The sequence below is a fragment of the Culicoides brevitarsis genome, chromosome 3 (assembly GCF_036172545.1).
Source record: "Culicoides brevitarsis isolate CSIRO-B50_1 chromosome 3, AGI_CSIRO_Cbre_v1, whole genome shotgun sequence".
Classification (NCBI taxonomy): domain Eukaryota; kingdom Metazoa; phylum Arthropoda; class Insecta; order Diptera; family Ceratopogonidae; genus Culicoides; species Culicoides brevitarsis.
The window spans coordinates 17,002,323-17,016,438 of NC_087087.1; the positions used below are offsets into that span (position 1 = coordinate 17,002,323).

The following is a 14,116-nucleotide window of genomic DNA, read 5'->3' on the forward strand; positions in this document are numbered from 1 at the left end:
ATTTAAAAAATCCTAATATTTGAATAAAAAAAATCATGAAAAATTTTATTTTTTTAGAAAAACTTTTGAATTTTGACAATATTTCTGATAGGGAGAAAACTCGCTCCCAAAAGTTTCATTTGAATTTTTATTCATTTATTTTTTGAATAATTTCTATTAATTTTAACATCAAAAATTCTTAAATTTTTTGAGTTTGGCTTTTTTTAAATTATTGATCTAAAAGTAAAAAGAATCTGACTTTTCTAAAATAAAATTAAATAACTAAAGAAATATTTATCATTTTAAAAATTTTTAAATATTTTATTTTTTTTTTAATTTGAATTTAATTAATTTTTTTAATTTTTTATTTTATTTAATTTTTTAAAACAATTTTACGAAAAAAAAAATAAAAATTGGTCAATATTCACACCTCTGCCCCATTCCGCCACTATTTTGTGCGACAAATTTTCAAGTCTATTAAAATAGTGTCCTTTGTACGTGATTTACGCTGCTTTCGAACGCTTATCGGGAAAGCACAAAACAAGCCCCCAGGATGTCCATTAACGGAGTTCAGTGCGAGTCGAGTATTGGTTTTGCGCTCAAACTTTATATTGTTCCGAAACAAAAGTTCTAAAATTTCTCTTTTTTCTTCCTAATTTTCAACAGATACCGCATTCAGCAAGGAAGTTTTGACGATTTCACAATTGACAATCAAAGTGGCATCGTAACGATATCGAGGAAATTAGATTTTGATCGAAGAAATACTTATCAAATTGAAATTGTTGCTTCGGATTCTGGTGAGTTTTTTTTTTGTTTTCGTTTGTGACAAAAGTTCTTCTTGCATATAAATTCATGGCAGTTTGGCATAATCTTGTTTTATTTGTTTTTCGTATATCTATCTATTTTTATCGCCGTATGCCGGATTATATTTTCGTATCCAATTTCTCAATAAATTCTCTAATTTAATTTCCTCTTGTTTCTCTTTGCGCAATAAAAATTTTAGGAACTCCGAGTTTATCCGGCACAGCTACGTTGGTCGTCAACATAATGAACAGCTACGATAAGGCACCATATTTTACGCCAGCAACGCAACGAGCGGAGGTAAGAAATACACACAAAATACTCACGTAGTCACACAGGAAAACAAAAGATAAACAATAAATGATAACAAATAATTTATCACCGAGCCAGTTGACCATTTCCTTTGGTGAAAATTGGATTTTACCTCATTCTATGGCGATATTATACGGGCATTGCACTAATCCATTTATTTACTCTTTTCACGTAAATTTGGAAAAATTATTTTTCGAAAATTAAATAAAATTCTGCAATTAAACAAAAAAATATTTTTTTTTTAAATTTTTAAAATTAAAAATAATAAGAAAAAAATATTTTTCTTTGTTTTTTTACCTTTTTTTTTTTTTTTTTTTTAGTTTTTTTTATTGCAACTTTTTAAAAAATATTTTATGACTAAAAAATTCGGGTAAAATTCTAAAAAATGCTTCGAAAATTTTGAAAAATAATCCTTTTTTGAAATTTTTTGCTTTTGTTTAAAATAAAATTTAAATAAATGCTTGAAAAAGAAATTATTTTGATAAAAAATTGAAATATTGACGTTTTTCGGAAATTTTTCTCAAATATTTTTTTTTTTTTGATATTAAAATTAAAATTTTATTTCAAAGTCATATTTAAGAATAAAAAATTTAATTTCCCATTTTTTCTATATTTTTTTTAAAATTAAAAATTCTCAATTTTAGTTTTTTTTTTCAATAAAATATTTATTTTCAAAATCAATTAAAATATTTTATTTAAATTATTTAATTTTTTTTATCAATTATTTTATTTTTTATTAATTTAAAAATAATTTTTAAAATTCAAATTAAAAACATAAAATTAAAAATTTCTCATAAATTTGAAATATTTTTTTTATTGAAAATTTAAAAATTAATTTTGATTAAATTCTGTACAAAAATTTTTTTTAGTTATTTTTAATCAAAACGAATCAAAAAATTTATTTTAAAAAATAAGAATTTTCTTATGACCCGCAACTTTTCAACTTGTCGCGAGACACAAATTTTTCATACTGTATCTATTTTTCACCGCTTCTTGTTTTTTTTCTCTTTTCAGATATCCGAGGATGCCAAAATTGGAACATTAGTTCATGCATTGATGGCCTTTAATCCGAATAATGAAACAACAGAGGCATTAGATTACTCGGCCAGCGAGCCAATCACCGCCGTCGATAAAGATGGCAAGGAGGTAGACACGACGGAGGACTTTAAGGACTTGTTCAGTGTCGATAACACGGGAAAAGTTTACGTCAACAAGGCATTGAAGCGCGACACGTTCGCCGTAATACGGATTACGGTTGTTGTGCGGAACAAAAGTGCGCCCGCAATTCCGGAAGGCAAAGGATTACTCATCATTACAATCATAGACGTTAATGAATTTCCACCGGTAAGTTACTTTTTCGTGCTTTGTTGTTAGGAAAAAAAAAGATTTTTTTTTTTGTGAAAATGGAAAAATAAAATGAGCTGCGGGTGGATTTTGCGGATTAAAGTCACGCGAGTTTTTTAAAAGAAGTTTCGTGTCAATTTGGGATTATCTGAGGAGATTTTTTTTTTTACGTGTAAAAATGTCTTGAAACAACATTTTTTCTCGAAATTGACGTGATCTGAAGTTTGATGTGCTTTTTACGTCACTTTGTATTGGACTTGGTCGTGACATTGATAGACATCTTCAAGAAATTTTTTTTTAATAAAAGAAATTTGTTTTTTTTTCATGATTTTTTTGTTAAAGAAAATTTATAAAAATTAGATTTAAGTTCAAATTTATTTAAAAATTGAATTTTACTTTTTAAAAAGAATTTAACTCAAAATTAAAAATTTTAAAAATTAAAAAATCAATTTTATTTTATTTTATTAAATATAATTTAATTAAATTGATTTGAATTCAAAATTTTAAAAAATTTATAAAAAAATTTCGAGATTTTTTGAAATTTTTAAAATTTATCCGAAAAAATTTTTTTTTAAATTTTTAAAAGAAATTAAATATTTTTAATAGACAAAACAAATAATTAGAGAGAAATTTAAACAGTTTTATTTTATTTTTTTAAATTTTTAATTAAACAAACTTTTAACTTTTAATTAATAAAATTAATGAAATTCAAATTTTATTAAATATATATTTTTTTGAAATTTTTGCAATTATAAAAATTAATATTTTAAATTTACTTTTAAATAAAAAAATTAAATTTAATTTTTTTTTTAAATTATTTAAAAATAATTTTTGAATTTTTTTTATTCAAAAATAAATTTAAAATATTAAATTTTTATAATTTTGAGAAAAAAAATTGTCAAATTTCATAAGAAAACACATTTAAAGAGCTTTCCTTCGAAAAATTGCATTTTTTAATAAAATAATTTTCAGACCAATGCTCTTCAAAAAAATTGTTTTCTGCTTATAAATACTTAACTTAATACGTCAATATTGAAAATTATTACGAAAAAAATGATGAAACGACAAAAAAAAATTAAATGAGCAAAGTCGATAACGCTCTTCACAATGTAACTTTCGAAAGAGACTCCTCTTTAATTTTTTCCTATATTTACAAATTTTTTCAAACGAAAAATTCAACAATAAAATGAAAAAAAAAATTATTTCACAACTTCAAAAGTATTCATCTCACGAAGCTACGACCAACTCCCATTCCTCAAGTATTTTTTCGCATTACCTCAACTTTTCACAAAGAAATGCACAATTTTTTCCGCTGCCATGCCACGCCACAAGACACAACGATCTGTTTTATTTCAAAATAGGATTATTATTATCATTTAACTTGCATACAATATTCCTTCCTTTTTATCCGCTTTTTATGAAAAAAAAAGAAAAAAAAATGAAAAGAAAAAAATTATGCCTTGTTAAATGCGTCACTCATTCCCCGCTTGACTTCATCTTTCTCGCAAAAGAGCTTTAACGTAACGTAATAATCGACTTTTGGGAATTTAATTAAACAAAAACTTAAATGTTGCCAACGTTACATTTTAAAAGTAAATGAGGTGAATATTACAAGGGTTATCATTAAAAAAGGGAGGCAAGAGTGACTTTACAAAGTAATAAGCTTAAAATTTTTCTGTTAATACAAAAAATTCTGTCTATCATCGTTTTTGACACCACCGAGAAATAGCGGAACTTTTAGAGGCGGAAAATTGTTGTGTGACCCGGAAAATCTAATTTTTTTCATGCGAATCGGTTTTTTAATAAAAAAAAAATATAAATTTTTCGTGGCAATATTGTTTGCATGTCAGCACTTCAAAAAACGAAACTCACAAAAAAAAATTGAAAAATAAAAAATAAACTTTATTGCGTTTTGTTAAATGTTTTTCCTTTTCAATTATATCTACGGCAACAAAAAACCACTGATTACAGTTGTGTTTGTAAATAAAAGTGAAACAAAATGCTAGGTCTTTAAAATTGGTGTTAGTGGTGATGTTTGTAGGCCCCCCGAAAAAAAAAATAAACATCATGCAAGGAAAGCGTATTAAATATACATGAAAACGAGGGAAATATACAAAAAGTAATTAAAATACTAAAAACATTTTATTTTACAGTCTTTTTTTAATGCATTTCAATTTTATTGCAAAAAATTGCGAAATTGTGTCTGTCTGTTTTGTCTGTCCGTTTGTCCGTACCGATGTGTATTTTTTGCCAATTTGCTAATTCAAACTTTTTATTCAGTGAAAATGAATCAGCTGTGAAGACAAATTTTTTGAACGTCAAATTTGACAACTTGAATTAGCAGAAAGCGAATTCAATATATTAAAAAAAATAAACGTTAAAAAATTTTGAAGAAAAATACAAACTTGGAAAAAAATATGAAAAAATTCAAAGCTCTCAAACTTTAAGGGTTTGAGTTTCCTGAGCAACGTGAAAATCTGAGAAAAAATTATAAAATTATGGTTCAAACTTTTGAAACGCGGTTAAGCTTTAAATTCTCACTCCTTGTCTTTTGTACGAATTTTCAACTTCATTCAGACGATTCACCACGAACAGCAGAACGAGAGTGTGGCGAACAAAAATTTTTCCTTGTAACAACAACTTGTTTCACACTAAATACTCACTTATCTCTTTTGCGAGCAAAATTTTTCACAGCCACTCATACGAGAGACAAGACAACAACAAATACGGAGGATAAACATTTTCCATGTTTTACATACAAATTAAATACATACTTTGTTGCTAAAATAGAAATTTAATCGCCTTCTGAAATGTTACAATAATTACAGTTCTGTTCCTCGTTCATTTCTTTCGTATTTTTTTTTTCTCTATCCCATCACAAGCTGACTGCTGCTAAGCCTGTGCTGCCGTTCGTCAGTCAACAGCAAGCCATGATTAAACGTAAAGTCCCTTTGTTGCCTTCAATGAAAGTCTTTCATGTTATCAAAAATTTATTTCGAGTAATTATCTTTAGTTTCGCAATTAGTTTAGTGCTGTTTTTGGTTGGCACATGTGAAAGAGTGTTGTTTGTGCTGCGATTATTTAGTGCACAGAAGATAGTGGAAGTTTATTTATTTACAAAGTTATTTGAAAAGGGGAAAAGTTATTTGAGAAATTGGAATTTGAGATTTTACTTTGTATCGCGTTTAAACGCAGAAGGCCAAAGAGAGTCGTTTATTAGATTGTCGTGATTAGTTAATTTTAATTTAACTTTTAACAATTCAACAGCTGACTTGGTGAGTAAACTTTGGAATGCAATTAAAATACTAAAGCTATTCAACAGACAACTATTCTCGAAATGGTTTTCTTCATGAAGGACTGCACATCATGATTTTAATCACTTATGATTTTATCAATTCATGAAAAAAAAAACATGGCATGAGATTTTTTGATATTTTTGTGTTAATTAGACCTAAAATATTCAAAATTTTCTTTAAAACAAGCTTGTTTGATTAAAACCAAAATCAAAAAATGATCTGATTTTTTTAAGAGGCACATAAAATAATGATTTGATTTGCAAATCAATCAGATTTTTTTTTTGATTTGATTTGCAAATTGATTTAAATCAAAATTAATTCAAATCAAATAAAAAAAAATCAAAACTGGTCAAAACTGAATTTTTTTGATTTGATTTGAATTAATTTTGATTTAAATCAATTTTTAAATCAAAAATTTCAGTTTTAAAAAATTTCTGATTGATTTTGAAAGTCAAATCTTTTTTTATTTGATCTGATGCATCAAAAAAAATCAGATTAAGATTTGATTTTTGATTTGATTTTCAAATCTTTGATTTAAATCATACAAGCCTGCTTTGAAAAAACCTAAATTTAGAATCCTAGAATGAACGTTTGGATTTAATGAATTAAAAAAATTTTTAAAGTACCTCTTTAAGACATCCAATCAAACTAAAAGTACCTATAGACAATGAAGATCATTACCGAATTTTGATTTTAGATTTTTTCGACTACTTAAGGCCAAATTAACACAAAACCATCAAAAAATCTCATGTCATTGTCCAAGGATTGAAAAGAATTCAAATAATTTCCTTACGGCTTAAATGATGAAATAAATCCCTTATTTTATAAAAAGGATTAATTTAATACCTTAAGGAACTAATTTAATTACTTAAGGAGGTCAATCTAATTCTTTAAGTCTTAAAAGGCTTAAGGGATTAATTTAAACTCCTTTGGAGATGGTTATCAATTCCCCCAAAAATTTAATCCTTTTAAGAGGTTAATTTAAGGTTAATTTAATCCCTTGGGAGGTTAAATTAACCCCTATCTATTAAGAAGACTAACCTTTTGGGGCTGTTGATAACCAACTCCATAGGAGGACAAATTAATCCCTTAAGGGATTAGATTGACCTCTTTAAGTGGTTAAATTAATCCCTCATAGTATTAAATTAATCCCTTTTACAAAATAAGGGAATAATTTAATCACTTTTAAGGGATTAATTTGAGCACTTTGCAATCCGTAGGGCTTTAACTACAATTTTACTTCTCATTTAAATCACTTCCCATTTTTTGAGAAAAATCTTTGTTTCTCATATTCAGAAAACAATATTCAACCTAATCGATGAAAAACAAAACACTTTCCAATTGCACCTCTTTTTATGACAAAATCTTTCAAAAAATAATCACATGTGTCTTGCTCCGCTAAAGTGACAGCTGAGAGACTTGTATTGCTTTTCATTCATTGACAATTGAACAATGCAATGACAATGAAAATATATTATTAAAAAAATACAAAAGTCGTCGCAACATTCCTTTCTGCTCCCATGTTTTCAGTTCAAAATCCGACATGACAATTTTCACATTTTCCTTCCTGTGCATGTCTGTCGTGATATCGTGATTTAGATGTAAAAAAAAATCTCCAATATTTGAAAGAATTTCTATTTTGTAACAACAACATACCGACAATAAATGTTTGAAAATAATAAGATATAATAGGAGATTCAGCTCGTCGTACTTTTTTGCTCAGCCAATATTATTCTCCAACGTATATGCGGAGAAAAACAACGCAAGAGAAGTCGAGAAGAAAAAAACTCAATTCGAAACATTTGTGAGAGACAAAAAAAGGACAATACATGAAATGAAATTGCTTTGGAGATTTTGTTTTGTATTGCTTTCTACTGTTTGCGATGTGAGCTTGTGTGTTTTGTAACGAAGAAATCTATTCAATTTTGTTTTCATTTTTATTTTATTATTGTTTTTTTCTTGCTATCTGTTACTGCGTCGAGTTGTTGTTGTGAGAGATGACGACGCGATGTATCGCAAGAACGCAAAAATTCATAAATCACGGCGTATTAGCAAGGCACGACATTTGAAAATTTATTATGTATTTTTGTTATTAAGTGAAGTTATTTGCGAGATTTTTCTATAAATTTAAATAAATAAATAAAAAAATTCTCAAAGTACAGTGAAAATTCTATAAATGGATACTTAAAAATACAGTGAAGTTCCAAAAATTGCTTGAATTTAGGAACATCAATTTTTTTTAAATTAACATTAATCTAATCAATACAATCAATATAACATTTTCGTCAATAAAAAAAATTACACAAAACATCACATACTTCTACTTAATTAAAAATTTTAAAAGAAGATAACACGGTCCAACAAATAATTTGAAAAAATTTTAACAATTCTGAAACCTATTGGAGATGATAGAGGAATAAAAAATATTCGATACATATTTTTTCGTTTGGCGATTATTTTTTTTTATGAATTTTTGAAAATTTTAAAAAAGGTTTATTTTGCTCCTCATGTCTCCTCGATTTTTGTCAAATTTTTCAAATTTTTTGATTGGATTGTGCTTTTTAGTGTTTCTAATAATTATTTAAGCCACTTCAGGCACTTTTTCAAAAGAAATTAGTCAGATTTAGAAAAAAGTTGAAAATGGTCAAAATTAATTAATTAAATAATAAAAATTAAAATAAACATTTTTTGAAAAGCTTCGAATTTCTTATAAAAAATTATCAAAAACAACTTAAATAATTATTTGAAGCATAAATAAGCACATTCTAATCAAAAAATTTGAAAACTTTGACCAAAATCGAGTTGCCATGAGGAGCAAAATAAACCTTTTTTAAAATTTTCAAAAATTCATAAAAAAATAATTTGACCAGATCAAAAACGACAAAACATGACATTTTCGAATATTTTTTATCAATATTTTTCGAAATTCAAATCAAAAAAAAATTCACAATAGGTTTTGTGAATTGTTAAAAATTTATTGAAATTATTTGTTGGACCTTGTAATTCATAGAAAACATCGCTTTCTTCAAAAACGCTACGTTTCAGCTTTCTTTTAAAAACATCCAAAGAGCCAGTGTTTCTGAGTTCGTCATTCAATGCGTTAAATTTGACCAGAATTGACGTGTAGGTCATTCGAGCTTCGAGAAGTTGGATACATCTTCAAAGAAAAAGTTCAGAATTCACTTTTCTAGTTTAATTTCTTTTTCGAATTCTAGAAGAAACTCATCTTCTTGTAATGACTGTGAAAATAAAGTTGAATATAAAGACTAAAATTACACAAAAATCTTCTGAATTTACCATTAATAAAATTTTAATGTACCAGGCGTCTCCTCATCAAAATTTCGAAATGTCTTCGTCGTCAACACGGAAGATGCTAATAATAATAAAGTTGAGCAGATTGAATAAATTTTAATTACCTGCACTTCATAACGAGCACGAAGATGACGACGACGTTGCCTTTCAGAAAATGTAAATGAGGCTTTTGTTTAAAATTTCATTCAAAATAGACGGAAAGCAATTCTCGACGAATGAGAACGTCACAACGAGACAAATAAACAATCGTCATGTCTTTTGTGCCATTCGTCTCGACTCTTTGTAAAGTTTCCTTTTATGTAAAAGAGGAAAAGGGGAGAAAACTTTCCTTGACTCATCATCGTTGTTTCGTTGTTTTGGCATCAAAGAACGCGCGCCCTGCATCGTCATCATCAACAACTTCGTTATTTTGTACAATAAATCCATTGATGACAACAAACAAAAGGACGTTAATTGAATTGTGGATCTTTTGCATACGTGCACGCCGCCTTTGTGTAAATTTGGCTTCCTGTCCTTTGTTGTTGTCTGCGTTCGTTACCGAGCGTAGATTTTGATCTGGTTTTCGCAACACAAACTCTCTGATAAATTGCTCTGACACCCGAAGAATTGTTTGCTTGAAAGCATCAGGTAAATTTAATTACAACAGATTTATTGTAGCGTTTGAATGCCTTTTAATTTATTGGAGTGATTTAAAAGCCTTTATCGAGCTGGCAATCGATCATTTTGCACCGAGCACATGGGTGAGTGTGGGCATGATGACTAAATATTGACACTGGAATGTTTTGAAGCAGTATTTTGATTGCAAACATGTGACGATAACCAAAAAGTGGATGTATTGTGGAGACGTCTGGTTTTTAATTTTTTTTTACCGTATTTCGAAGAAAAAATGCGGTATTAAATTTGATTTTTGGACTTTTGAGTGTTTGTATGAAGAGAATTTATTTTAGATTCAGATGTTTTTCTTGAACAAAAACTTTTGAAATTTCGTAAAGCTTTTGAATTTTAAATAATTTTTGGAATATTAGTTAACATGAAAAATTTCTGATTTTGAGTTTTTTTTTCTTCTCCTGATTATAAAAAAATTCAATAAAAATAATATTTTTTTTAAATTAGATAAAAAATTTCATACTTTAAAAATTATTTTGAATTAAATAATAAAATGAATACAGGAAAATTTCAAAATTAAAAAAAGACAAAAATAATTAAAAATAAAATAATTTAATTTCTAATTAAATTTTGAATTTTAATTTTTTTTTTTTTTTCTTTTTGAAAAAAAAGTGATTCTTTAAGTTTAATTAAATTTATCTAAAAAATTGTTTTTTTTTTTATTTCATTTTTTTATCAAAAAAATATACGAAATAAAAATTTGTTAAAAAATTAAAAAAAGCCAATTTTTGATGGTTTTCAAAATTACTGAAATTCGCTGAAAAAATAGTTTTGCAAAAAAAAATAATTTAAAACAGAAATTTTTCTACAACGGTCAACAAAACATTTCCATCCGTTATTAAAAATTTCGCAAAATTTCATTTAAAATCGCAAACAAATAAAATGTTTCAATCATATCGTCTCTTTTTATCGCCATCGAAACCTTTGTCAACAAAACAAAAATTAATTGAAACATAAATCTGTCGCGTTATTACACAATAAAAACCATTCACGAGCACTGAAAATGTGTACACAACAACGAGTCCATTAATAAATCTGCAACACTAAGAGGATTAATTTTTCCCTCTTTTCTCTTCATTCTTGTTTTGTTCTGTTTCAGTGTTTTTTTCCTGAAAAAAAAACGATTTAATTCCGCAAACCACCGCCGTTCATCCCTCTTAGCTGCTAAATGATCTTGATATTAATCCATTGATATTTTTCCTGCAGGTATTTGCATCGCCATGGACACCGGAAAAGCCCGAATACAGCTTCCAAATTGTCGAAGAACAGCCCGTGGACTCGATTTTAACGACGCTCCAGGCAACGGATGACGACTCGACAATTGCCGAGTACAAATTAAATGACAACGATTACTTTCAGATAAATAACGTAACGGGTACGTAAATTTTTTGTAATTATCATAATTATTTATTGGCTGTCAAATTGTGTGGTGATGATTTTTTTTTGTTTTTGTTGCAATTTTTATGTGATTTTTATTCATGTTGATTTTTTTTAAATTTTTTTTTATCTGAATTTCTGCTAATTTTCCAATTTTATTAAATTTAAAAAAAAAATCGTGTTTAAAAATAAATTTGTGATAATTTATTAAATATTAATTATTATTCAATATAAAAAAAATAATTGTTTAATGAATAATTTTTACAAAATAGAACAATTTAAAAAAAAAAAATTAAAATTTCAATATAAATTTAATATATTTTTTTTTATTTCGAAAAAACATTTTTTAATTTAATTTAATACAGTATTAAAATTTACTGTTTTTATCATTTTTACAAAATTTTTAAGATTTTTTTTGTAAAATTTTTATTTCAAAAATGTTTTCTGCCAAATTAGTTTTTTTTACGGTTTTTAACATTAATTTATTACTCTGAAATTATTTGTAAAAAAAATTCTGAAATTAATTTTCATTTTTTTTTTCAAATTCAAAACGGTTTATATTTAAAAAAATTTTTTATCTCTAACATGAGATTTTTCAAAATTAAATTTGAAATGGTGAATTTCAATATAAAAAATAATTTTTAAAATTAAAAAAAATCTATAATGAAAAAATATTTTTTTTTAAATTTCAAAAAAAAATAACAAAATATTTTTTTAGAATAAAAAAATTGATGCGGTTAATTTTTTTTTTTTTTTTTGGATTTTCGAAAATTTCAAAAAAAAAAATTTGGAGCGGCCTAAAATAAAAAAAAAATTTTAAATTAAAATAAAATAAAATAAATTTAAAATAAAAAAAAAATTAAAATAAAATTGATTAATTAATTAAAAAATTTAATAAAAATCAAAATTAAATAATTTAATTTTCAAATTTAAAAAATTATTTGAAATTTTATTTTTTAAGAAATTTTTACATTTTGAGACATCTTGATTTTTTTTAAACTTTATTTTGATTTAATTCTATAATCCCCGATTAAATATTCTTTTTTTTTCATGCCTTTCAGGTTTAATTACATCAAAAACACGCATCGATTATGAAAAGGTGAAAACAATTAAATTAAGTGCCATTGTAACAGATACCGGAATCCCGCAATTGTCCGCAACCGCTACCATAACTATCGACGTTATTAACATAAATGACAACGATCCCATTTTCGATACGGACATTTATAATTTTACGGTGAAAGAGAACTCGCCTCGGGGGACAATCGTCGGTCAGATACGTGCTAACGATAATGATGATGGTAAGATTTTTTTTTATCCCTGCTATTTTCCGTGCGTGTCATTTAAGGATCATTTACGACATTTACAGGACAATTTGGCAACATTGAATACTCATTAGTTGGCGATTATGCGTCGTTTTTCGAGGTAGAGCCAAAAACGGGCGAGATTACGGTGCGAAATGCCTCCGCGTTGGACCGCGAAACGGACGAGGAGATGACAATAACGGGAGTTGCCACGGATTTGGCACCAATTACGGTCCGTAGCTCGACCACGGTGCCCATTAACATTCGGATTTTGGATGACAACGATAATGCGCCCGTATTTTCGCAACGAATTTATTACGCAAATGTCGCCGAGAATGCCGCCTTTAATCCGCCTGCCGCAATTTTGCAAGTAAGTGCCAGCGATCGGGATGAGGGAGCTGCCAAAATCGTAAAATACTCAATTTTATCGGGAAATTATGACAACACGTTCATTTTGGATCCGGATTCGGGCATTTTGTATCCGCGAAAAAGTCTTTTAGGCCAAAAAGGACAATTTACGATAGAAATTGAGGCACGTGATGGCCTTGGGCAGGGACCTCATACGGACAAAGCTGAAATTATCATCGAAGTTCATTCGATAAATCAACACAGACCGAAATTTATCATGCCGGCATTGGCTAATGCCACTATTGAGATCCCGGAAAACTTGGCGGTAGCGGATTATTTGGTCATGACAGTCAAAGCGGAGGACCCGGATGACGGTGATAATGGAAAACTCGCCTATCACTTGCAACTTAATAACGAAAATATCCAAGAAACGGACGAATTTACGATCGACGAGGGTTCCGGTGAGCTGCGGATCAAGAAAAATCTCGATCGGAAGACACGGGCTCGATACGAACTCGTTTTAGTGGCTCGAGATCACGGAACTCCCGCTGCTTTTGAGACTTTGCAATTCCTCACAGTGCTTCTGGTCGACTTGAACGAGCATCATCCCGAATTTCCCGATGCCTCGAACCCCTACAAATTCCAAATTATCGAAAATTCCGGTCGTGACATCCGAATCGGCAAAATCCAGGCGATGACAGAAGACAAAACTCACACTCCCGACATTTTTTACTACATTTTATACGGAAATGACGATGCCGCCTTCTACGTGGACAAAACAACCGGCGATGTCTTCACCAATAAATCGCTCGATCGTGAGGCGCAAGATTCCTTCCGACTCTACATTCTAGCAAGCAAGAAGCCAGATCTCCATATTTCCGATACGGACGAACTCATGTACGCGCAATCGATTGAGCAGCTGGAACGCGATGCCACAATTGCCAAAGTGCAAATTACGGTGCTCGATGTGAACGATAATGCGCCAGTTTTTGACACGGACGTTTATTATGCGGGAATTAGTGCGAAAGCGTCAATTAATGAGCTGGTGACAGTCGTGAATGCCACGGATAAGGATTTTGGTGCCAATTCGACGGTTGAGATGATTATTACGGCGTCGTATTTGTACAAATTTGGGGCGACGAAGACGACGGGATCCATTGTGCCGAGTCCGTTTGCGATTAGTAAGGAAGGGAGGATTACGACGGCTTCGTATATGGCGGAATATAATCAGGATCGGTTTATTTTGGAAGTTGTTGCGAAGGAGACTGAGGCGCCGGAGAGGATTGCGAAAGCGAATGTTCATGTAAGTTTTTTTTTTCTATACCTTTAAATTTATTTCAAGCTTATTTTTTAAAACAAAAAATTTTAATTTATTTT

General features: G+C 28.4%; 1 protein-coding gene across 1 annotated transcript in view; it reads left to right on the top strand.

Moving 5' to 3' along the window:
• Positions 1 to 14,116, top strand: part of LOC134833562 (cadherin-87A) — a 52,685-nt gene that overhangs the window by 34,616 nt on the left and 3,953 nt on the right. Inside the window, exons 11-16 of the mRNA XM_063847923.1 lie at positions 646 to 776; positions 983 to 1,080; positions 2,107 to 2,436; positions 10,917 to 11,085; positions 12,149 to 12,388; positions 12,457 to 14,042. Of these exons, the coding sequence (XP_063703993.1) occupies positions 646 to 776; positions 983 to 1,080; positions 2,107 to 2,436; positions 10,917 to 11,085; positions 12,149 to 12,388; positions 12,457 to 14,042 (2,554 nt within the window). The remainder of the gene's footprint in view (positions 1 to 645; positions 777 to 982; positions 1,081 to 2,106; positions 2,437 to 10,916; positions 11,086 to 12,148; positions 12,389 to 12,456; positions 14,043 to 14,116) is intronic.